This window comes from Oncorhynchus tshawytscha, unplaced genomic scaffold (assembly GCF_018296145.1).
Source record: "Oncorhynchus tshawytscha isolate Ot180627B unplaced genomic scaffold, Otsh_v2.0 Un_contig_4237_pilon_pilon, whole genome shotgun sequence".
Lineage (NCBI taxonomy): Eukaryota > Metazoa > Chordata > Actinopteri > Salmoniformes > Salmonidae > Oncorhynchus > Oncorhynchus tshawytscha.
In genome coordinates, this window is record NW_024609655.1 from 88,904 (window position 1) to 115,578 (window position 26,675).

The 26,675-nt window shown below is 40.4% G+C and overlaps 1 protein-coding gene across 1 annotated transcript in view; it reads left to right on the top strand.

Annotated features, from left to right (window-relative positions):
* The first annotated feature begins 1,070 nt into the window (after window positions 1–1,070).
* LOC112241036 (protein eyes shut homolog) overlaps window positions 1,071–26,675 on the top strand; it is a 138,796-nt gene continuing 113,191 nt past the window's right edge. The window contains exons 1-2 of the mRNA XM_042316659.1: window positions 1,071–1,167; window positions 3,970–4,146. Coding sequence (XP_042172593.1) covers window positions 1,071–1,167; window positions 3,970–4,146 — 274 coding nt within the window. The remainder of the gene's footprint in view (window positions 1,168–3,969; window positions 4,147–26,675) is intronic.

The window sequence follows — 26,675 nt, forward strand, 5'->3', positions numbered from 1 at the left end:
GTAGAGTCTTTATTATCCCACATATCTAGAGTAGAGTAGAGTCTTTATTATCCCACATATCTAGAGTAGAGTCTTTATTATCCCACATATCTAGAGTAGAGTAGAGTCTTTATTATCCCACATATCTAGAGTAGAGTCTTTATTATCCCATATTTGGGATAATAAAGACTATACTCTACTCTAGATATGTGGGATAATAAAGACTATACTCTAATCTAGATATGTGGGATAATAAAGACTAATCTAGATATGTGGGATAATAAAGACTCTACTCTAGATATGTGGGATAATAAAGACTCTACTCTACTCTAGATATGTGGGATAATAAAGACTCTACTCTAGATATGTGGGATAATAAAGACTCTACTCTAGATATGTGGGATAATAAAGACTCTACTCTAGATATGTGGGATAATAAAGACTAATCTAGATATATGAGATAATAAAGACTACTCTAGATATGTGGGATAATAAAGACTCTAATCTAGATATGTGGGATAATAAAGACTCTACTCTACTCTAGATATATGGGATAATAAAGACTACTCTAGATATGTGGGATAATAAAGACTAATCTAGATATGTGGGATAATAAAGACTCTACTCTAGATATGTGGGATAATAAAGACTCTACTCTAGATATGTGGGATAATAAAGACTCTACTCTAGATATGTGGGATAATAACGACTCTACTCTAGATATGTGGGATAATAAAGACTACTCTAGATATGTGGGATAATAAAGACTCTACTCTAGATATGTAGGATAATAAAGACTCTACTCTAGATATGTGGGATAATAAAGACTCTACTCTAGATATGTGGGATAATAAAGACTCTAATCTACTCTAGATATGTGGGATAATAAAGACTACTCTAGATATGTGGGATAATAAAGACTACTCTAGATATGTGGGATAATAAAGACTCTAATCTAGACATGCCACTCGCTCATTAGACAACACTATCATCACGCTGAGCTCAGAAGACCATTCATTCACACATATTTACAACCTAGTTTTATGATATTTCTGTCTCTTACCCTAAACATGCTATGTGACATAACGAATATGTCAGATTTGGTGGCGGCCCATGCACCAGGGCCGCCACCAAAGCGGAGGGATCTGCGGGCGGAGGGGGTCTATGTCCCACACCAGAGCTGCCGCCGTGAAGGGATGCCCACCCGGACCTTCCCTTTTAGAGTCAGGTTTTGTGGCTGGAGTCCGCACCTCTGGTTAGGCCAGGGTGTGACTCGGGTGGGCATTCTAGTTTCTTTATTTCTATGTTGGTGTGGTTCCCAATCAGAGGCAGCTGTCTATCGTTGTCTCTGATTGGGGATCATATATAAGTTGTCCTTTTTCATTTGGGTTTTGTGGGTAGTTGTTTTCTGTTTAGTGTCTGCACCTGACAGGACTATTTCGGTTTTCCCTTTTTGTTATTTTGTTCGAGTGTTTTGAGGATTACATTTATCATGAGCTCTTACCACGCTGCGTTTTGTTCCACTCCTTCATACGAGGATCATTACACCTGCTGTATGTGATGTCATGGGGATGTTTAATATAGAATATTGACCCATTAGTTGTAGTCCTGCTGTATGTGATGTCATGGGGATGTTTTAATATAGAATATTGACCTATTAGTCTTAGACCTGCTGTATGTGATGTCATGGGGATGTTTAATATAGAATATTGACCCATTAGTTGTAGTCCTGCTGTATGTGATGTCATGGGGATGTTTAATATAGAATATTGACCCATTAGTTGTAGTCCTGCTGTATGTGATGTCATGGGGATGTTTAATATAGAATATTGACCCATTAGTTGTAGTCCTGCTGTATGTGATGTCATGGGGATGTTTAATATAGAATATTGACCCATTAGTTTTAGTCCTGCTGTATGTGATGTCATGGGGATGTTTAATATAGAATATTGACCTGTTAGTTTTAGTCCTGCTGTATGTGATGTCACAGGGATGTTTTAATATAGAATATTGACCTATTAGTCTTAGACCTGCTGTATGTGATGTCATGGGGATGTTTAATATAGAATATTGACCCATTAGTTGTAGTCCTGCTGTATGTGATGTCATGGGGATGTTTAATATAGAATATTGACCCATTAGTTGTAGTCCTGCTGTATGTGATGTCATGGGGATGTTTAATATAGAATATTGACCCATTAGTTGTAGTCCTGCTGTATGTGATGTCATGGGGATGTTTAATATAGAATATTGACCCATTAGTTGTAGTCCTGCTGTATGTGATGTCATGGGGATGTTTAATATAGAATATTGACCCATTAGTTGTAGTCCTGCTGTATGTGATGTCACGGGGATGTTTTAATATAGAATATTGACCCATTAGTTGTAGTCCTGCTGTATGTGATGTCACGGGGATGTTTTAATATAGAATATTGACCCATTAGTTGTAGTCCTGCTGTATGTGATGTCATGGGGATGTTTAATATAGAATATTGACCCATTAGTTTTAGTCCTGCTGTATGTGATGTCATGGGGATGTTTAATATAGAATATTGACCATTAGTTTTAGTCCTGCTGTATGTGATGTCATGGGGATGTTTTAATATAGAATATTGACCTATTAGTTTTAGTCCTGCTGTATGTGATGTCATGGGGATGTTTAATATAGAATATTGACCCATTAGTTTAGTCCTGCTGTATGTGATGTCATGGGGATGTTTAATATAGAATATTGACCCATTAGTTTTAGTCCTGCTGTATGTGATGTCATGGGGATGTTTTAATATAGAATATTGACCCATTAGTTTTAGTCCTGCTGTATGTGATGTCATGGGGATGTTTAATATAGAATATTGACCCATTAGTTTTAGTCCTGCTGTATGTGATGTCACGGGGATGTTTTAATATAGAATATTGACCCATTAGTTGTAGTCCTGCTGTATGTGATGTCACGGGGATGTTTTAATATAGAATATTGACCCATTAGTTGTAGTCCTGCTGTATGTGATGTCATGGGGATGTTTAATATAGAATATTGACCCATTAGTTTTAGTCCTGCTGTATGTGATGTCATGGGGATGTTTAATATAGAATATTGACCTGTTAGTTTTAGTCCTGCTGTATGTGATGTCACAGGGATGTTTTAATATAGAATATTGACCCATTAGTTTTAGTCCTGCTGTATGTGATGTCATGGGGATGTTTAATATAGAATATTGACCTGTTAGTTTTAGTCCTGCTGTATGTGATGTCACGGGGATGTTTTAATATAGAATATTGACCCATTAGTTTTAGTCCTGCTGTATGTGATGTCATGGGGATGTTTAATATAGAATATTGACCCATTAGTTTTAGTCCTGCTGTATGTGATGTCACGGGGATGTTTAATATAGAATATTGACCTGTTAGTTTTAGTCCTGCTGTATGTGATGTCATGGGGATGTTTAATATAGAATATTGACCCATTAGTTGTAGTCCTGCTGTATGTGATGTCATGGGGATGTTTAATATAGAATATTGACCCATTAGTTGTAGTCCTGCTGTATGTGATGTCATGGGGATGTTTAATATAGAATATTGACCTGTTAGTTTTAGTCCTGCTGTATGTGATGTCATGGGGATGTTTAATATAGAATATTGACCTATTAGTTTTAGTCCTGCTGTATGTGATGTCATGGGGATGTTTATAGAATATTGACCCATTAGTTTTAGTCCTGCTGTATGTGATGTTTGGGGGTTGTTTTAATATAGAATAATGACCTATTAGTTTTAGTCCTGCTGTATGTGATGTTCGGGGGTTGTTTTAATATAGAATAATGACCTATTAGTTTTAGTCCTGCTGTATGTGATGTTCGGGGGTTGTTTTAATATAGAATATTGACCTGTTAGTTTTAGTCCTGCTATACGTGATGTCACAGGGATGTTTAATATAATGTTGTTTGATTTCATTCAAGTCAGGAATCATTTTATAATGAATGTTTTTCTTTTCAGATACCACAATATTCATCCCCTCTTTCAACGGCACGTCGTACCTGGAGCTGCCTCCCCTTGGCTCTCTGCTGCAGTCTCCTGGTGCCAGCGCGGATCCCTCTCACCCTGCCAAAGACACCACTGTTACCCTGTATCTGACTGTCAAAACCAGAGCTACACAGGGCACCATCCTCTACAGTAAGTACAAGCATGGCATTCCACTTTTGTTTCCTTTGTTTAATCAGGAGATTACGTTGAGATTTGAGAATCCCTTTTACAGAGGAGAACTGAAAACAACAGGATACAAGCAGAACCCAGAAACACAATGCACCAATGCAGTACAAAGTACAATAGTGACGAGAGCTTCGGATCGATGTTTCTGGAGCTACTAGAGGAGATGTTTTCTGTAGCTACTAGAGGAGATGTTTTCTGTAGCTATTAGAGGAGATGTTTTCTGTAGCTACTAGAGGAGATGTTTTCTGGAGCTACTAGAGGAGATGTTTTCTGGAGCTACTAGAGGAGATGTTTTCTGGAGCTACTAGAGGAGATGTTTTCTGGAGCTACTAGAGGAGATGTTTTCTGGAGCTACTAGAGGAGATGTTTTCTGGAGCTACTAGAGGAGATGTTTTCTGGAGCTACTAGAGGAGATGTTTTCTGGAGCTACTAGAGGAGATTAAGGTGCAACAAAGTAGGAAGGTGATGAAGCCTTTAGTCTTTCAGTGTATATGATTTTGAATGGTTCATTTGTCTTATCGTTTTCTCTAAATGAAGCTGCAAATCTGTTATGAACATTCATAATGTTAAATAAGCTATGTTCATGAGTTCCATTATCAGATAACATTGTTGTGAGAATACGGTTAAACTATATTAATTATTCAACAATGAGGCAATGAGAAGAATTAGGCTGACACAAGGAATATAAATAAAAGATGAATCGTTTGCAGCAAAGTAGTGGAGGAAAGACCAGAATGATCTTAACCATGGTCCTAACCATGTCATAATATGTCATAACAGCTGACATAACCTGTCATAATATGGGTCATAACACTGTCATGACCCATATACTTACATCTGTTGTGACGTATATTGCGTTATTTTATGGCTGGTTAATGACACCTATTTAAGAGTGTCAAAACCCACATTTATTCAAATGTATTTTTCCCTGCCAAGAAGTTCTCTTTCGTTTGAAAGTTCTTTGTTGCTGCTGTAAATATTTTTTTACAGACATTTTTTTTCCAACATATTTTAAATAACATGAAGAAAATACACTCTGACAAGAAGCATTATGACATCATAATCATATAATCCAGATAGGCCTGTCACGTACACGCCCTTATGTCAGTCATCAGTCTAAAAGAGGGTGTCTTGTCCTGCTCCTGAAATCTGCTCCTGCATTCATCCCAGTCACCAGAAACAGAGAACTGGGATAGGTGCATGTCCGACATCAATCTGTACATAATTACAGTACAATTGTAATTTAATATGGGCAATTAAATATATAACATAAACATACTGTTGACACGTAGGCTATGGTGTAATGGAATGTTTTGCTTTGTGGGTTTAACACTCTTATGTAGGTGTCATAACCAGCCATAAAATAACTCAATATATGTCATAACAGGTCTAAATATATGTGTCATGACAGTGTTATGACCATATTATGACAGGTTATTAGCAGTTATGTCAGCTGTTATGACATGTTATGACACTGAGTGTCAAGTAAAGTGTTAGCTCTTTTTGAGTATCAAACTAAGGTCATTCTGTTTACAGTAAACAGTTAACACCAATTATTACTCTGAGATGCTTTCAATGTATTTATTTTTCTGGAAAACACTTTGTTTGAAATGTACATCCTATATTTAAACAGTTCAAATGAAGCGTTACCAATTCATCAAAGAAAAACAGTGTTTTAACGTGATTGTTGTATGTGGACAAAGTATTTTTAGGTGGACCGTAGATGCAGCATAGTGGGTTTGATTCCCGTGACCACCCCTTTGTAAAGATGTATTCATGCACGATGCACTATATACCATGTTCACAAAGATGTACACACTCACTTTACTGTGAGTCGCTATGGAAACTTCAGAAGACAAGGAGAAGCTGCCGACTCCAAGAGCTCTGACGCAATCATGTATTATTCACCAACGTTTCAACAGCAAGCTGTCTTCAGGATTTCATTGGACTTGTGCAGGTGTTTGTAATCATGACCGACTGTGGCATGATATCATTGGTCAATTTAGAACTATCCATAATACACATAAATGAATGGATATCAGACGATCATAGATACGATTTCATCATAATTAAACACAATATTATTTACAAAAACACAATAATCACAGGAATGGTTTCAGATCAAAGTCAATGTGTGATTGTTTTTTGCAGGTTCTTTTGATTCAACAGAATTGGTTATAACTGTGTTTCAAGGGAGGCGTGTGACAGCTATCAGCCCTCAACAAGCTATTGCGATCAGTTGGTTTCCTGTAAAGATCTGTGCATAGGTCATAGTCCTCGCAAATATCAAAAGATCAAGGCAACTGATTTGACGTGCGTCAGATTGCATCGTGAATCTCAGGTGCTCAGAACAAGTTAAGAAAAGCAGGGAACTCCTGGTCGCTTTGGATAAAAATGCTAAATGGCATTTGTTATATTATTATAATGATTGTATTCAGGAATTGTATTGGTTGGAAAGATGTAAAGTAGAGTTACCCCTCAGTGAAGTTGTAGCAACTTTTTAATATATACTGAGTTGTAGTCCTGAGCATATCAAACATTAAGAACACCTTCCTAATATTGAGTTGCAACCCCCCTTTTGCCCTCAGAACAGCCTCAATTCGTCAGGGCATGGACCCTACAAGGTGTCGAAATCATTCCACAGGGATGCTGGCCCATGTTGACTCCTACGCTTCCCACAGTTGTGTCAAGTTGAATGGATGTCCTTTGGTTGGTGAACCATTCTTGATACATACAAGAAACTATTGAGCATGAAAAACATAGCTGCGTTGCATTTCTTGACACAAACCGTTGTGCTTGGCACCTACTACCATACCCCGTTCAAAGGCACTTAAATATTTTGTCTTGCCCATTCACCGTCTGAATGGCACACATATACAATCCGTTTCTCAATTGTCTCATGGCTTAAAAATCCTTCATTGTATTTGTATTTATTATGGATCCCCAAGCAGCAGCTACTCTTCCTGGGGTCCACCAAGATTATAGCAGTTTATACCATTTTAAAAACATTACAATACATTCACAGATTTCACAACACACTGTGTGTCCTCAGACCCCTACTCCACCACTACCACATATCTACAACACACTGTGTGTCCTCAGACCCCTACTCCACCACTACCACATATCTACAACACACTGTGTGTCCTCAGGCCCCTACTCCACCACTACCACATATCTACAACACACTGTGTGTCCTCAGACCCCTACTCCACCACTACCACATATCTACAACACACTGTGTGTCCTCGGGCCCCTACTCTACCACTACCTCATATCTACAACACACTGTGTGTCCTCAGGCCCCTACTCCACCACTACCACATATCTACAACACACCGTGTGTCCTCAGACCCCTACTCCACCCCTACCACATATCTACAACACACTGTGTGTCCTCAGGCCCCTACTCCACCACTACCACATATCTACAACACACTGTGTGTCCTCAGACCCCTACTCTACCACTACCTCATATCTACAACACACTGTGTGTCCTCGGGCCCCTACTCCACCACTACCACATATCTACAGTACTAAATCCGTGTGTGTGTGTGTGTGTGTGTGTGTGTGTGTGTGTGTGTGTGTGTGTGTGTGTGTGTGTGTGTGTGTGTGTGTGTGTGTGTGTGTGTATAGTGTGTTATTGTGTATGTGTATGTCTGTGCCAATGTTTGTGTTGCGTCCACACTGTTCCGTATGGTGGTTTTTATCTGTTTTTTAAATCTAATTTTACTGCTTGCATCAGTTACTTGTAGTCATGGCTCTATGTAGTACTGAGCGCCTCCCATAGTCTGTTCTGGACTTGGGGACTGTGAAGAGACCTCTTGTGGAATATCTTGTGGGGTATGTATGGGTGCCCGAGCTGTGTGCCAATAGTTCAAACAGACAGCTGTGTGCATTCAACATGTCAATAACTCTCATAAATGATGAATGATGATGATGAAGTGAATCTCTCTGCTGCCCTGTTCTGAGACAATTGCAAAGTCCTTTTTTGTGGCACCTGACCACACGACTGAACAGTAGTCAAGGTGCGACAAAACTAGGGCTTGCAGGACCTGCCTTGTTGATAGGGTTGTTAAGAATGCAGAGCAACACTTTATTATGGACAGACTTCTCTCCATCCTAGATACTGTTGTATCAAAATGTTTTGACCATGACAGTTTACAATCCAGGGTTACTCCAAGCAGTGTGTTGCTTTAACCTGTCTCCTCCCCTTCATCTACACTGATTGAAGTGGATTTAACAAGTGATCATACAGTTGAAATCGGAAGTTTGCAAACACCTTAGCCAAATACATTTAAATTCAGTTTTTCACAATTCCTGACATTTAATCCTAGTAAAAATTCATTTTTTTAGGTCAGTTAGGATCGCCACATTATTTGAAGAATGTGAAATGTCAGAATAATAGTAGAAAGAACGATTTATTTCAGCTTTTATTTCTTTCATCACATTCCCAGTGGGTCAGAAGTTTACATACACTCAATTAGTATTTGGTAGCATTGCCTTTAAATTGTTTAACGTTTCGGGTAGCCTTCCACAAGCTTCCCACAATAAGTTGGGTGAATTGTGGCCCATTCCTCCTGAGAGCTGGTGTAACTGAGTCAGGTTTGTAGGCCTCCTTGCTCGCTTTGTGATGGCCACTACAATATAAGCCATTTTGTCACAACTTTGGAAGTATGCTTGGGGTCATTGTCCATTTGGAAGACCCATTTGTGACCAAGCTTTAACTTCCTGACTGATATTGATGTAACGGCTTTCTTCCGTTGAAAGAGAAGCGGACCAAAATGCAGCGTGGTGGTTACTCATGTTCTTTAATGAAAATGAACAAACATGAAATAACTTAAATATACAAAACAACAAACGGAGCGTGAAAACCTATACAGCCTATCTTGTGACAACAAACACAGAGACAGGAACAATCACCCACAAACACCCACAAACACACAGTGAAACCCGGGCTACCTAAATATGGTTCCCAATCAGAGACAACGATAATCACCTGACTCTGATTGAGAACCGCCTCAGGCAGCCATAGACTTTACTAGACAACCCTACTCAGCCACAATCCCAATACCTACTAAAACCCCAATACAAAAACACAACACAAAATAAACCCATGTCACACCCTGGCCTGACCAAATAAATATATAAACACAAAATACTAAGACCAGGGCGTGACAATTGAGATGTTGCTTAAATATATCCACATCATTTTCCTCCCTCATGAAGCCATCTGTTTTATGAAGTGCACCACTCCCTCCTGCAGTAAAGCACCCCCACAACATGATGCTGCCACCCCAGTGCTTCACGGTTGGGATGGTGTTCCTCGGCTTACAAGCCTCCCCCTTTTTCCTCCAAACATAAGTATGGTCATTATGGCCAAACAGTTCTATTTTTGTTTCATCAGACCAGAGAACATTTCTCCAAAAAGTATGATCTTGTCATGACCTTAGTTATCTTTGTTTTCTTTATTATTTTGGTTAGGTCAGGGTGTGACGAGGGTGGTATGTGTGTTTTTGACTTGTCTAGGGTTTTGGTTTGTCTTGGTATATGTAGGTCTATGGTCTCCTGAATTGGTTCCCAATCAGAGGCAGCTGTTTATCGTTGTCTCTGATTGGGGATCCTATTTAGGTTGCCATTTTGGTTTTGTGGGTTGTTGTCTATGTGTAGTTGCATGTCAGCACTAGTTGTTTATAGAGGCACGTTTTGTTTGTTTAAGTGTTCTTCGTTAAATAAAGGGAAGAATGTATTCCAATCACGCTGCGCCTTGGTCTCCTCGTTATGACGAACGTGACAGATCTTTGTCCCCATGTGCAGTTGCAAACCGTAGTCTGGCTTTTTTATGAAGGTTTTGGAGCAGTTGCTACTTCCTTGCTGAGCGGCCTTTCAGGTTATGTCGATATAGGACTCGTTTTACTGTGGATATGGATACTTTTGTACCTGTTTCCTCCAGCATCTTCACAGGGTCCTTTGCTGTTGTTCTGGGATTGATTTGCACTTTTTGCACCAAAGTACATTCATCTCTAGGAGACAGAAAGCGTCTCCTTCCTGAGAGGTATGACGGCTGCGTGGTCCCATGGTGTTTATACTTGCGTACTATTGTTTGTACAGATGAACGTGGTACCTTCAGGTGTTTGCAAATTGCTCCCAAGGATGAAACAGACTTGTGGAGGTTTACAAATCTTTTTCTGAGGTCTTGGCTGATTTCCCCATGATGTCAAGCAAAGAGGCACTGAGTTTGAAGGTAGGCCTTGGAAAAACATCCACAGGTACACCTCCAATTGACTCAAATTATGTCAATTAGCCTATCAGAAGCTTCTAAAGCCATGACATCATTTTCTGGAATTTTCCAAGATGTTTAAAGGCACAGTCAACTTAGTGTATGTAAACTTCTGACCCACTGGAATTGTGGTACAGTGAAATCTGTCTGTAAACAATTGTTGGAAAAATTACTTGTGTCAAACACAAAGTAGATGTCCTAACCGACTTGCCAAAACTATAATTTGTTAACAAGAATTTTGTGGAGTGGTTGAAAATGAGTTTTAATGAGTCCAACCTAAGTGTATGTAAACTTCCGATTTCATCTGGTCAGTCTGTCATGGAAAGAGCAGATGTTCTTAATGTTTTGTATACTCGCTGTAAATTTTATCAGATGCTTTTATACAAAGTGTCTCACAGTACAGTGAGTGCATACATTTGAGTGTAGCCTTTATGACCGCCAGCAGGAATCAAACCCGTGACCCTGGCGTTTCAAGCTTCACGCTCTTACCAGCTGAGCCACACTGGAGTTAATGGAACAGCTATTCTCAGCTGCAGATGAATCCCTTTGAAGCTGCACAACGCATCCATTCCAGTCATGACTTCTCAGAGAGATTGGCTGAGTCCCAAATATAACACCCTATTCCCTATATAGTCCACCACTCTTGACCAGGCCCCATAGTGCACTACGTAGGGAATAGGGTGCCATTAGTAACACACAAAAAGCCACCTGTTGCTGTGAGTCAGCTTTCAGTTGGTCACAAATCTATTCCGTCTTTTCCATGGAAACCAATGAGGTTGTGTTTAAAAATGTCCTCTTGTTAAGGTTAACACGTTAGAGATATGCCATTCACTAACCACATCCGTCCCTGATATAAAGGCATACTTGGTATATACTGTTGGTCGCCATGGTTTCCCAAGACCTTTTAATGATACGTTCATGTGTATTTATTTTTAACTCTTTTATCCTTAAGAGTTAAGTCTTAAGAAATAAGATATTGTACCTTTCAAAACTTTTAGGAATATTTCAGTCATTTGTTAAAGTACAAAGAAGTGTCTTAACTCGGCAGCAATGAGAATACTTCTTATTCCTCTGCTGCTGCTGTTATTGGATGGATAGATTGTTTTAATTATCCCCATCCCATATATCTTCATGCATTGACTGTGTCCCAAATGGCACCCTATTCCCTATAGGGCACTACGTTTAACCAGAGACATGCAGTATGGGCCCTGGTAAAACAAAGCGAAGTAGTGCACTAGAAAGGAAGTGGGGTGCCATTTGGACGCACTTTGTTTAGCGAGGGACAAAATGACAGATTTTTCAAGAGATGGATTTCTCACTTTATATCTTAACCAATGCTGTTCTGACAGTGTTTTAGGTGAGTTTTAAATTACTATAGTCAGTGATAATGTATATCCATTAAATATATATCCGCAATACATTATGCGATTAGTCACGTTACCAACTAGGTGGTTTGTCATATACCGTCATCACTGCATGGTTCACAATGTAAGCTGGGAGTTTATCAACAAACAGTCATTTGAAAAGTTCCAACAGTGGAGTTGTGAGAGAAACACTGCAGGATATCGAGGCCTGACTTTCACTAATGGTTCCTACAGTAGAGTTGGAGTTGTGAGAGAAACACTGCAGGATATCGAGGCCTGACTTTCACTAATGGTTCCTACAGTAGAGTTGGAGTTGTGAGAGAAACACTGCAGGATATCGAGGCCTGACTTTCACTAATGGTTCCAACAGTAGAGTTGGAGTTGTGAGAGAAACACTGCAGGATATCGAGGCCTGACTTTCATTAATGGTTCCTACAGTAGAGTTGGAGTTGTGAGAGAAACACTGCAGGATATCGAGGCCTGACTTTCACTAATGGTTCCTTTGTCCCTATAGGAGTTGTGTGTTATGGTCTCAGAGTCTCCTGCCTCTACAATTCACACACAAAATAAACCTAAACCATTCTGTGCTCAGTAGTGATGTGTTTTCCAACCTCATTATTTGTTGTTAGATTGGCTTTTTCCTTCCCAATTGTACACATTGTGTAGAATAGCACTAAGGAGACAGGGTTTATAAATCCTCCACATCCTTTAGGTATTGAGAATAACAATGTGCTCTCCCTTTAGTAGATTTATAAACCTGAAATACATTACATTTCTTGTATTTTTACTGCAGTTTCATTCTCTTTTCTAAGTTATGTTTTACTTAAGAGAAAACAACCAGACTAAAGAATGCATTTGGTTGTTAAATTTGTTCCATGAATGAGGAACTTTAATCACTAATACCATTGATCATTTCTAACTCACTGAGCAAGACAAAATCACCCTTTTGAGGATAAATTCTATAAATATTGGTGGATAAATTATATATATATTGGAGGATAAATTATATATATGTTGGAGGATAAATTATATAAATATTTTGGGATATATTGGACAATAAATTATATAAATATGTTCATCTTCATACACATATTGGAGGGATGCCACAAGGATAGGAAGTTATCAGAGGTGAAAAGTTGATGGGATTGCTCTTGATGTCAAGTTAGCAAAGTCGTTTTACTTCTAACCTTGTCTCACACACGCACACCCACACACACATACACACCCTTCCCTGTCACATTATCTGCTTATGTATGGTTCACCTGCCACCGGTTATCTGACAGCGTTTATCTGGTGTTGCTTCCCATCAAACGCCTCATAAATTCCCTCTATAGATTAGAACAGGATGACAACATGCTCACTCTGACAACATCAGGTTTTCCCTGTCATCGTCTCCTTTCTCTTCTCTTTACACACACACACACAGACACACACAAACCACCACAATTTTAACTAATGAGGAATGTACATTAAACAGGTTGTGTTCACTGTTAAGTCTATACCAAGAAGAAGGAACAAGTCTATGAACACATTTAATTACATGTTATTTGTCACATGCTTTGTAATCAACAGGTGGACCAACAGTAAAATACATACAGGTCCTTCCCCACAATACAGAGATAAAGACAGGAGAGAAATAATAGAAAAGTTAAACATGTAATAATAGATACAGAATGAGTCATGATAACGTGTCTATACTGTCTACAAGGGGTACCAGTACTGAGTCATGATAACATGTCTATACTGTCTACAAGGGGTACCAGTACTGAGTCATGATAACGTGTCTATACTGTCTACAAGGGGTACCAGTACTGAGTCATGATAACATGTCTATACTGTCTACAAGGGGTACTAGTACTGAGTCATGATAACATGTCTATACTGTCTACAAGGGGTACTAGTACTGAGTAATGATAACGTGTCTATACTGTCTACAAGGGGTACTAGTACTGAGTCATGATAACGTGTCTATACTGTCTGCAAGGGGTACTAGTACTGAGTCATGATAACGTGTCTATACTGTCTACAAGGGGTACTAGTACTGAGTCATGATAACGTGTCTATACTGTCTACAAGGGGTACCAGTACTGAGTAATGATAACGTGTCTATACTGTCTACAAGGGGTACTAGTACTGAGTCATGATAACGTGTCTATACTGTCTACAAGGGGTACTAGTACTGAGTCATGATAACATGTCTATACTGTCTACAAGGGGTACCAGTACTGAGTCATGATAACGTGTCTATACTGTCTACAAGGGGTACCAGTACTGAGTCATGATAACGTGTCTATACAGTCTGCAAGGGGTACAAGTACTGAGTCATGATAACATGTCTATACTGTCTGCAAGGGGTACCAGTACTGAGTCATGATAACATGTCTATACTGTCTACAAGGGGTACTAGTACTGAGTAATGATAACGTGTCTATACTGTCTACAAGGGGTACTAGTACTGAGTCATGATAACGTGTCTATACTGTCTACAAGGGGTACCAGTACTGAGTAATGATAACGTGTCTATACTGTCTACAAGGGGTACTAGTACTGAGTCATGATAACGTGTCTATACTGTCTACAAGGGGTACTAGTACTGAGTCATGATAACATGTCTATACTGTCTACAAGGGGTACCAGTACTGAGTCATGATAACGTGTCTATACTGTCTACAAGGGGTACCAGTACTGAGTCATGATAACGTGTCTATACAGTCTGCAAGGGGTACAAGTACTGAGTCATGATAACATGTCTATACTGTCTGCAAGGGGTACCAGTACTGAGTCATGATAACGTGTCTATACTGTCTACAAGGGGTACCAGTACTGAGTCATGATAACGTGTCTATACAGTCTACAAGGGGTACCAGTACTGAGTCATGATAACGTGTCTATACAGTCTACAAGGGGTACCAGTACTGAGTCATGATAACATGTCTATACTGTCTACAAGGGGTACCAGTACTGAGTCATGATAATGATAACATGTCTATACTGTCTACAAGGGGTACCAGTACTGAGTAATGATAACGTGTCTATACTGTCTACAAGGGGTACTAGTACTGAGTCATGATAACGTGTCTATACTGTCTACAAGGGGTACCAGTACTGAGTAACATGATAACGTGTCTATACTGTCTACAAGGGGTACTAGTACTGAGTCATGATAACGTGTCTATACTGTCTACAAGGGGTACTAGTACTGAGTCATGATAACATGTCTATACTGTCTACAAGGGGTACCAGTACTGAGTCATGATAACGTGTCTATACTGTCTACTAAGGGGTACCAGTACTGAGTCATGATAACGTGTCTATACTGTCTGCAAGGGGTACCAGTACTGAGTCATGATAACATGTCTATACTGTCTGCAAGGGGTACCAGTACTGAGTCATGATAACGTGTCTATACTGTCTACAAGGGGTACCAGTACTGAGTCATGATAACGTGTCTATACAGTCTACAAGGGGTACCAGTACTGAGTCATGATAACGTGTCTATACTGTCTACAAGGGGTACCAGTACTGAGTCATGATAACGTGTCTATACTGTCTACAAGGGGTACCAGTACTGAGTCATGATAACGTGTCTATACTGTCTACAAGGGGTACCAGTACTGAGTCATGATAACATGTCTATACTGTCTGCAAGGGGTACCAGTACTGAGTCATGATAACATGTCTATACTGTCTACAAGGGGTACCAGTACTGAGTCATGATAACGTGTCTATACAGTCTGCAAGGGGTACAAGTACTGAGTCATGATAACATGTCTATACTGTCTGCAAGGGGTACCAGTACTGAGTCATGATAACGTGTCTATACTGTCTGCAAGGGGTACAAGTACTGAGTCATGATAACATGTCTATACTGTCTGCAAGGGGTACCAGTACTGAGTAATGATAACATGTCTATACTGTCTGCAAGGGGTACCAGTACTGAGTCATGATAACGTGTCTATACTGTCTGCAGGGGGTACTAGTACTGAGTCATGATAACATGTCTATACTGTCTGCAAGGGGTACAAGTACTGAGTCATGATAACATGTCTATACTGTCTGCAAGGGGTACCAGTACTGAGTATGATAACATGTCTATACTGTCTGCAAGGGGTACCAGTACTGAGTCATGATAATGTGTCTATACTGTCTGCAAGGGGTACCAGTACTGAGTAATGATAATGTGTCTATACTGTCTGCAAGGGGTACCAGTACTGAGTAATGATAACGTGTCTATACTGTCTACAAGGGGTACCAGTACTGAGTCATGATAACATGTCTATACTGTCTGCAAGGGGTACCAGTACTGAGTCATGATAACGTGTCTATACTGTCTGCAAGGGGTACCAGTACTGAGTAATGATAACGTGTCTATACTGTCTACAAGGGGTACCAGTACTGAGTCATGATAACATGTCTATACTGTCTGCAAGGGGTACCAGTACTGAGTAATGATAACGTGTCTATATACAAGGGGTACCAGTACTGAGTCATGATAACATGTCTATACTGTCTACAAGGGGTACCAGTACTGAGTAATGATAACGTGTCTATACTGTCTACAAGGGGTACCAGTACTGAGTCATGGATAACATGTCTATACTGTCTACAAGGGGTACCAGTACTGAGTCATGATAACATGTCTATACTGTCTACAAGGGGTACCAGTACTGAGTCATGATCATGATAACGTGTCTATGTCTATACAAGGGGTACCAGTACTGAGTCATGATAACATGTCTATACTGTCTACAAGGAGTACCAGTACTGAGTCATGATAACATGTCTATACTGTCTACAAGGGGTACCAGTACTGAGTCATGATAACATGTCTATACTGTCTACAAGGGGTACTAGTACTGAGTCATGATAACATGTCTATACTGTCTGCAAGGAGTACCAGTACTGAGTCATGATAACATGTCTATACTGTCTGCAAGGGGTACCAGTACTACAAGGGGTACCAGTCATGATAACATGTCTATACTGTCTACAAGGGTACCAGTCATGATAACATGTCTATACTGTCTACAAGGGGTACCAGTACTGAGTAATGATAACATGTCTATACTGTCTACAAGGGGTACCAGTACTGAGTCATGATAACATGTCTATACTGTCTACAAGGGGGGTACTAGTACTACAAGGGGTACCAGTACTGAGTAATGATAACATGTCTATACTGTCTACAAGGGGTACCAGTACTGAGTAATGATAACGTGTCTATATACAAGGGGTACCAGTACTGAGTAATGATAACATGTCTATACTGTCTGCAAGGGGTACCAGTACTGAGTCATGATAACATGTTATCTACAAGGGGTACCAGTACTGAGTCATGATAACATGTCTATACTGTCTACAAGGGGTACCAGTACTGATGATAAATGTCTATATACAAGGGGTACCAGTACTGAGTAATGATAACATGTCTATACTGTCTACAAGGGGTACCAGTACTGAGTAATGATAACATGTCTATACTGTCTACAAGGGGATACATGTCTAGTAGGGGAGTAATGATAACATGTCTATACTGTCTACAAGGGGTACCAGTACTGAGTAATGATAACATGTCTATACTACAAGGGGTACCAGTACTGAGTAATGATGTCTATATGATAAGGGGTACCAGTACTGTAATATACTGTCTATATACAAGGGGTACCAGTACTGAGTAATGATAACGTGTCTATACTGTCTATACTGTCTACATAGGGGTACCAGTACTGAGTAATGATAACGTGTCTATGTCTACAAGGGGTACCAGTACTGAGTAATGATAACATGTCTATACTGTCTACAAGGGGTACTGAGTACATGTCTATACTGTCTACAAGGGGTATGTACTGAGTAACATGATAACTGTCTATACTGTCTACAAGGGGTACCAGTACTGAGTAATGATAACGTGTCTATATACAAGGGGTACCAGTACTGAGTCATGATAACGTGTCTATACTGTCTGCAAGGGGTACCAGTACTGAGTAATGATAACATGTCTATACTGTCTACAAGGGGTACTAGTACTGAGTCATGATAACATGTCTATACTGTCTACAAGGGGTACTAGTACTGAGTCATGATAACATGTCTATACTGTCTACAAGGGGTACCAGTACTGAGTAATGATAACGTGTCTATACTGTCTACAAGGGGTACCAGTACTGAGTAATGATAACATGTCTATACTGTCTGCAAGGGGTACCAGTACTGAGTAATGATAACATGTCTATACTGTCTGCAAGGGGTACCAGTACTGAGTCATGATAACATGTCTATATACAAGGGGTACCAGTACTGAGTCATGATAACATGTCTATATACAAGGGGTACCAGTACTGAGTCATGATAACGTGTCTATACTGTCTACAAGGGGTACCAGTACTGAGTCATGATAACATGTCTATACTGTCTGCAAGGGGTACCAGTACTGAGTAATGATAAATTGGTTATAAATTGGTTATGTCTCATCACGCACTAGCGACTCCTGTGGCGGGCCGGGCGCAGTGCACGCTGACCAGGTTGCTTGGGGCATGTTGTTTCCTCCGACACACACTGGCTTCCGGGTTGGATGCGTGCTGTGTTAAGAAGCAGTGCGGCTTGGGGACTCAAGACCTTTGTCTCTCCTGAGCCCGTACGGGAGTTGTAGCGATGAGATAAGATAGTAACTACTAAAAACAATTGGATACTACAAAAAGGGGGTAAAAAAAAAATTATAACAACATGGCTCACTGCACTAGGTAACTATTCAACTAACTATTGAGCAGTCTTATGGTTTGGAGGTAGAAGCTGTTCGTGGTCCTGTTGGTTCTAGACTTGGTGCTACGGAACCGCTGGCTGTGAGGTAGCAGAAAGAACAATCTATGACTTGGGTGGCTGGAGTCTTTAACCATTTTTAGGGCCTTCCTCTGACACCGTCTGGTATAGAGGTCCTGGATGGCAGGGAGCTCGGCCTCAGGGATGTACGCACTACGCCCTGTATTGCCTTGCCAATCAGTTGCCATACCAAGCGTTGATGCAGCCAGTCAAAATGCTCTTAATGGGGCAGCTGTAGAACTTTTTGTAGATCCTAGGGCCTGGATCCTAGGTAGTCCAGGATCCAGTTGCAGAGGGAGGTGTTCAGTCCCAGGGTTGTTCAGTCCTGAGTTTAGTGATGAGCTTGGAGGGCACTATGGTGTTGAACGCTGAGCTGTAGTCTATGAACACCATTCTCACATAGGTGTTCCTGTTATCCAGGTGGGAAAGGGCAGTGAGGACTGCGATAGAGATTGAACAAAGATAAGGAAGTGCCGATGGACTCCGCTGTTTAGAGGAATTAAACACAGATTTGTGTCCTAATATATTTATCACAATGTCAATACATGGGGTTCATGTCTGTCCGTACGTTCACTCTGATCTGGTCATTATCAAAGATGCTCTTGCAGCAGTGGAAAATGCACTAACCAGAATGCAGTGCAGGCTGCAAACCGGGGGTTAAAAAGACTGAATGTTCATGAAGCACAGGGAAGAACACAGCATCCCCTTTCATCTGTCTGGGTTTCTGCAGCCCACAGAGAGAGAGGAGGCAGCCCTTCTCACATACATTAGAGGACAGGAACTGAAAGAGAAAACTCCTGAGATCAAACCGTTAATCAGAGGAGGAGAACCAGGAAGACGTAGCAGCATGCTACATCAAGATGCAGAGAATATTTCTTAGCCCAAACCCGCTTCTTTCCTTTCACTCATCCCCCTCTCCTCTCCTCTCCTCCACACGCCTCCCTCCCTCCCTGAAGCGCCGAGTGAGACTCCCTTTGGGCTTAACTTGTCAGCCAGAAGGAGAAAGAGAGAGGGGAGGGGGACAAAGAGAGAGGAGGGGGATAGAGAAGGGGGGGACAGAAGGAGGTAAATGGAGGGAGAGAGAGGGGTGGGGGGAGTTAGAGAAAGGTGAGGCAAGTGTTGACTAAAGGACAAACGCTCTGTTCCGAGGGCCAGAGACAGTGAACAATAGTGAACATAAACATCTATCCTATAGAAAGACTGAAGGGGTCAACATAAACATCTATCCTATAGAAAGACTGAAGGACAGGCAAGTGTTGACTAAAGGACAAACGCTCTGTTCCGCCTAGCGCAGAGTAACAGGGCCATGGGGACAGTAGAACAGTCATTTGTCATGTCCTTCGCCAATAGAAGAAAAGAAAAACTACAGAAGGAACAATGTAAGACTCCAATAGTGAACATAAACATCTATCCTATAGAAAGACTGAAGGGGTCAACATAAACATAGAAAGACTATCCTATCCTATAGAAAGACTGAAGGGTCAACATAAACATCTATCCCAACATAAACATCTATCCTATAGAAAGACTGAAGGGGTCAACATAAACATCTATACTATAGAAAGGCTGAAGGGGTCAACATAAACATCTATCCTATAGAAAGACTGAAGGGGTCAACATAAACATCTATCCTATAGAAAGACTGAAGGGGTCAACATAAACATCTATCCTATAGAAAGACTGAAGGGGTCAACATAAACATCTATCCTATAGAAAGACTGAAGGGGTCAACATAAACATATATCCTATAGAAAGGCTGAAGGGGTCAACATAAACATCTATCCTATAGAAAGGCTGAAGGGGTCAACATAAACATCTATCCTATAGAAAGACTGAAGGGGTCAACATAAACATCTATCCTATAGAAAGACTGAAGGGGTCAACATAAACATCTATCCTATAGAAAGGCTGAAGGGGTCAACATAAACATCTATCCTATAGAAAGGCTGAAGGGGTCAACATAAACATCTATCCTATAGAAAGGCTGAAGGGGTCAACATAAAACATCTATAGAAAGGCTATAGAAAGGACTACCTGAATGGGGTCCAACATAAACATCTATACCTATAGAAAGACTGAAGGGGTCAACATAAACATGAACATTTGAACATCCTATAGAAAGACTGAAGGGAGGCCACCGTGCTTCAACATAAACACTTTGAGATATCCTGATAGAAGGGCTATATAAATAAATTTGAGACTGAAGGCCCAACATAAACATATATCCTATAGAAAGGCTGAAGGCCCAACATAAACATATATCCTATAGAAAGGCTGAAGGGGTCAACATAAACAACAGGCTAAACATAAACATATACTATAGAAAGGCTGAAGGGGTCAACATAAACATCTATCCTATAGAAAGGCTGAAGGGTCAACATAAACATCTATCCTATAGAAAGACTGAAGGCCCAACATAAACATCAACTATAGAAATAAACATCTATACTATAGAAAGGCTGAAGGGGTCAACATAAACATCTATCCTATAGAAAGGCTGAAGGGGTCAACATATCTAACTATAGAAAGGCTGAAGGGGTATAAACATCTATCCTATAGAAAGGTCAACATAAACATCTATACTATAGAAAGGCTGAAGGTCAACATAAAAACATCTATACTAGAAAGGCTGAAGGGGTCAACATAAACATCTATACTATAGAAAGGCTGAAGAAAGGGGTCAACATAAACATCTATACTATAGAAAGGCTGAAGGGGTCCAACATAAACATCTATACTATAGAAAGGCTGAAGGGGTCAACATAAACTGAAGGCTGAAGGCCCAACATAAACATCTATACTATAGAAAGGCTGAAGGCCCAACATAAACATCTATCCTATAGAAAGGCTTCAACATAAACATCTATACTATAGAAAGGCTGAAGGGGTCAACATAAACATCTATACTATAGAAAGGCTGAAGGCCCAACATAAACATCTATACTATAGAAAGGCTGAAGGCCCAACATAAACATCTATCCTATAGAAAGGCTGAAGGGGTCAACATAAACATCTATACTATAGAAAGGCTGAAGGCCCAACATAAACATCTATACTATAGAAAGGCTGAAGGCCCAACATAAACATCTATACTATAGAAAGGCTGAAGGCCCAACATAAACATCTATACTATAGAAAGGCTGAAGGCCCAACATAAACATATATCATAGGAGCGTCAAGCAGCGTAATTCTTCCCCACATATATCACAGCACAATAGAAGACAGTTGTCTCTGGAATTAGAAAGGAAGGGAGTTTTAAATAGCTGAGCCAGTTTTAGTCTGTGTGATGGTGCGTTCGCCCCCTCTCTCTCTTTTGTTGTTTAATAGAAAGGGAACCACAGCAGAACAAATGAACACAAGGCTCCTCTAAAGTACTGGCATTAATTTGGTTTCAGTACTGAGAGGGGCTCTATCATTGAACTGGCCAGGATACAGTTTCATTCTGGCACTAGGCTAAATGAGACAGCTGTTACTTATGCTGTTATAGAAGATGTGAAGCGTATTCTTAGTGGGGCCACAGAATTCAATTGGTGTAAATGTTTTACACACAAGAATATACTCTAGGCCGGGGGTTGATTTCCTGGACACAGATTAAGACTAGGCCTGAACTAAAAAGCTTTAACTAGAATCTCTACTGAAATATATAATATATTTTTAGTCCAGGACTGAATATAACCCTCCTGCTCCAACCACTCCAGTCTGTGAGTGTTTGTGCTTATTTCGGGTGGGTTGGAATCAAAGCAGAAGACACATTTCTGTGGACTGAAAGGAAAATGAATAAATTAAGTGTCTTATTCTCCCTATTGTAACGTTTGATAGAACGATTGAGATAATTTAACTTCCCTTGAAGTTCCCTTGAAGTTCCCTTGAAGTTCCCTGCACTTCCCTTGAAGTTCCCTTGCACTTCCCTTGAAGTTCCCTGCACTTCCCTTGAAGTTCCCTTGAAGTTCCCTTGAAGTTCCCTGCACTTCCCTTGAAGTTCCCTTGCACTTCCCTTGAAGTTCCCTGTACTTCCCTTGAAGTTCCCTTGAAGTTCCCTGCACTTCCCTTGAAGTTCCCTTGAAGTTCCCTGCACTTCCCTTGAAGTTCCCTGCACTTCCCTTGAAGTTCCCTTGAAGTTCCCCTGCAATCCTCCCAAGTTTGGCAGCACTTTACGTGAACTGAACATACGTCATAGCAGAATCATAACATCGACATAACTTCCTTTTTTTCTCAGATTAAATGAAGATATTCATGTAAATAAACTGCCACCCAATTAACATCCCTTACAAGAAAAGCACAACCACTTGCACCACTCAAGTCAAAACAGCTTCCAGTCAAAACAGCTTCCAGTCAAAACAGCTTCCAGTTGAAACAGCTTCCAGTTGAAACATCCTCCAGTTGAAACAGCTTCCAGTTGAAACATCCTCCAGTTGAAACAGCTTCCAGTCAAAACAGCTTCCAGTTGAAACAGCTTCCAGTTGAAACAGCTTCCAGTTGAAACAGCTTCCAGTTGAAACATCCTCCAGTTGAAATAGCTTCCAGTTGAAACATCCTCCAGTTGAAACAGCTTCCAGTTGAAACATCCTCCAGTTGAAACAGCTTCCAGTTGAAACAGCTTCCAGTTGAAACATCTTCCAGTTGAAACATCTTCCAGTTGAAACAGCTTCCAGTCGAAACAGCTTCCAGTTGAAACATCCTCCAGTTGAAACAGCTTCCAGTTGAAACAGCTTCCAGTTGAAACATCCTCCAGTTGAAACAGCTTCCAGTTGAAACAGCTTCCAGTTGAAACATCCTCCAGTTGAAACAGCTTCCAGTTGAAACATTGTTAAGAGAATTCTGTTCTCAAGGTTCAGAAACTGAACTTCAATTAAATATTCTGGGTCTGTAACCCAGAGATTGTAAGGTTCTGGTTGAAATGAAACAGACAGAGGCCAGTCTACAATCGTCAGAAACATTTATTCTCGAGAGCTCTGCCAATCATGTCATGTACAGTGGTTTATATACCTCTCATTTCGTCATAAATGTCCCTCCTCCTCTCAGACAATGACAATGCTGCTTTTCAATTTTATTCCAACACATATATTGCTTACCATATGCTACAACATGTTACACAATCTACTGCAAGTCCAACGGTTTCTCCCCTCCTTGGGTGGGGACGAGACATCTTTCCTGTTGTTAGTTTCACTGTGGTCACAAGTTGTCTGTCACAAGTTGTCTGTTAACACTTCCTCTTTGCCTATGTACAAACATTCTTCATCAGACAGGATAGAATTATGTTAGTTATAGTTCTACATTAAATGTATACATCATTTAGTCATTATTCATTAAATAACATCCTCCAGTTGACACATCCTCCAGCTGACACATCCTCCAGCTGAAACATCCTCCAGCTGAAACATCCTCCAGTTGACACATCCTCCAGTTGACACATCCTCCAGCTGAAACATCCTCCAGATGACACATCCTCCAGCTGAAACATCCTCCAGATGACACATCCTCCAGCTGAAACATCCTCCAGTTGAAACATCCTCCAGCTGAAACATGCTGTCCAGTTGAAACATCCTACAGTTGAAACATGCTGTCCAGTTGAAACATCCTACAGTTGAAACATGCTACAGTTGAAACATCCTCCAGCTGAAACATCGTCCAGTTGAAACATCCTCCAGTTGACACATCCTCCAGCTGAAACATCCTCCAGCTGAAACATCCTCCAGCTGAAACATCGTCCAGTTGAAACATCCTCCAGTTGAAACATGCATTATCCACTCAGTCACAAGTTTCCAGATGACGTTGGCTCGTAACGTCTGATCAGTCAGTCATAGCGGCTGTTGTGTTCAACATGCTGACAGTATATTCCCCCCTCTGTATCATGTGTGGACCTGTATCTGTCAGACGTAATTTATCTTAACGACATACAAGGGCCAGACTACTTGTCTGTGTTTAGACAGGCAGCTATTTTTTTTCATTAGTTGATCTTTTGACCAATCAGATCATCTCTGAAAAGGATCTGGTGTGAAAAGATCTGATCTGATGAGTCAAAAGACAAATTAGTGTGGGAAAAAAAACATGTCCTCATGGTTTTCCTCATCAGAGTACTTTTCATTCTCTTTTATTCATATACATTAATGAACCCTAGATCATTTGATCCTTTATCTGATCTGCACATACTGTTGAGTATACCTCATTTATATATGGTGCACATGCAGACTTATACATTATCGTACTTGGTGTTTCAGTACGATAGTATTGAAAATAATAGGCAATTAAGTGAGCTATTATGCTCCTGAAGACCTCTCATGCGTACACCAATTTATTCAATGTATTCATGGGTCATTCTAATGGGGAGAGTACATAGACAGCCATTAGTTAAGACACAGTGTGTACTGTCACACAGTGATGGCTAATCAGCCACATGCTTGGGAGGGCACAGCCACACAGCTTAAAACTACATGTCTTGTGTACATGACATCTTTGTTTGGCGCTCCAAAGATGTTTTTAGCATCTCGATTGGGTAAAGTGATATACACTACCGTTCAAAAGTTTGGGGTCACTTAGAAATGTCCTTGTTTTTGAAAGAAAATTTAAAATAACATCAAATTGATCAGAAAAACTGTGTAGACATTGTTAATGTTGTAAATGACTATTGTAGCTGGAAACGGCAGTTTTTTAATGGAATATCTACATTTATCAGCACCCATCACTCCTGTGTTCCAATGGCACGTTGTGTTAGCTAATCCAAGTTCATAATTTTAAAAGACTAATTGATCATTAGAAACCCTTTTGCAATTATGTTAGTGCAGCTGAGGCGCGAACCCAGAGTCTCTGGTGGCACAGCTGGTGCTGCAGTACAGCGCCCTTAACCACTGCGCCACCCGGGAGGCCCAAAACAACGTCTCAACGTCATTACTGAATAGGCGACTCCGGGATGCTGGCCTGTGTCTCTCTATCATGCGTGGGAATACTTTGTAACAGGTTTCCAAAATTAAAATAACTTGGAGCTGATTGGCTCTTGTTTTTACAGTCTTGTATGTCCCTAACAATTTTGAGGGGCCGAAAAAAAAAAGCCCACGAGCCACCAACTGGGGAACCCTGCCCTCGGGGTTGGTTTCCCAGAGGCAGATGAAGCCCAGTTGGTCCCTCTGGGTTGGTTTCCCAGAGTCAGATTAAGCCAGTTGGTCCCTTGAGGTTGGTTTGAAGCCCAGTTGGTCCCTTGAGGTTGGTTTGAAGCCCAGTTGGTCTCTGGTGATAAAAAGACCCAAAAGAGAGTGTGTCTGGATATCAGTACAATATTCAGAAATATTGACTCATTCTTTTAAGATACAAATAATGCATCTCTTTTCAATAGCTTGCATGTCAGGTACTGCTGTGAAAGAAATTCAGATTTTAACTTACTGGAAAATTGTTTTGTTATTTTCATTCAATCCAACATAATTTTTCTGTTAATAGAAATGCATTGTGGGTGCTGAAAGGATGGAAATTGGTTTTAAATTAAATTCCAAACGATTCCTATTCACATATTGTATCTCCGTCAAATTGGTAGTTGAAGTCGGAGATTTCTTTGAGAAGATCAGAATTGTTAAAGAATAGCCTGAATAGACTACCCAAATATAGGCCACTAAATCCAAACCAAAATAGGCCACTTTTGAAATTATTTTGAACTGATCGTATTATCTCTGCTCTTTTCAGCTCGGGAAGAGAATTTAGGAGATCGGTTTCTCCACGTGTTGCTCCAGGATGGGATCCCTGTGGTAAAACTGGGATGTAGTGGTGTCCAGGTGTTGAATGCAGACGCAGGCCAAACCATCAACACTAACAGGCAGACATCCATCAGAATACGGTAAGAAGTGCTTATTTTATTTCTTTTTGGGATAAATACAGAGGTCAGTTGAAGAAGGAAGACAAATGTGGGAAGAATGGAAGGTCGCAGGGCGGTTTTAGAACCCATGACCAGAGAGGCCATGTGTGGTCCAGTTAGCAAGCCTTTCACTGACCGGACTCTTTTACTTCATATACCTATGCCACTTAGCAGACTATTTTACCAAAGCTACTTA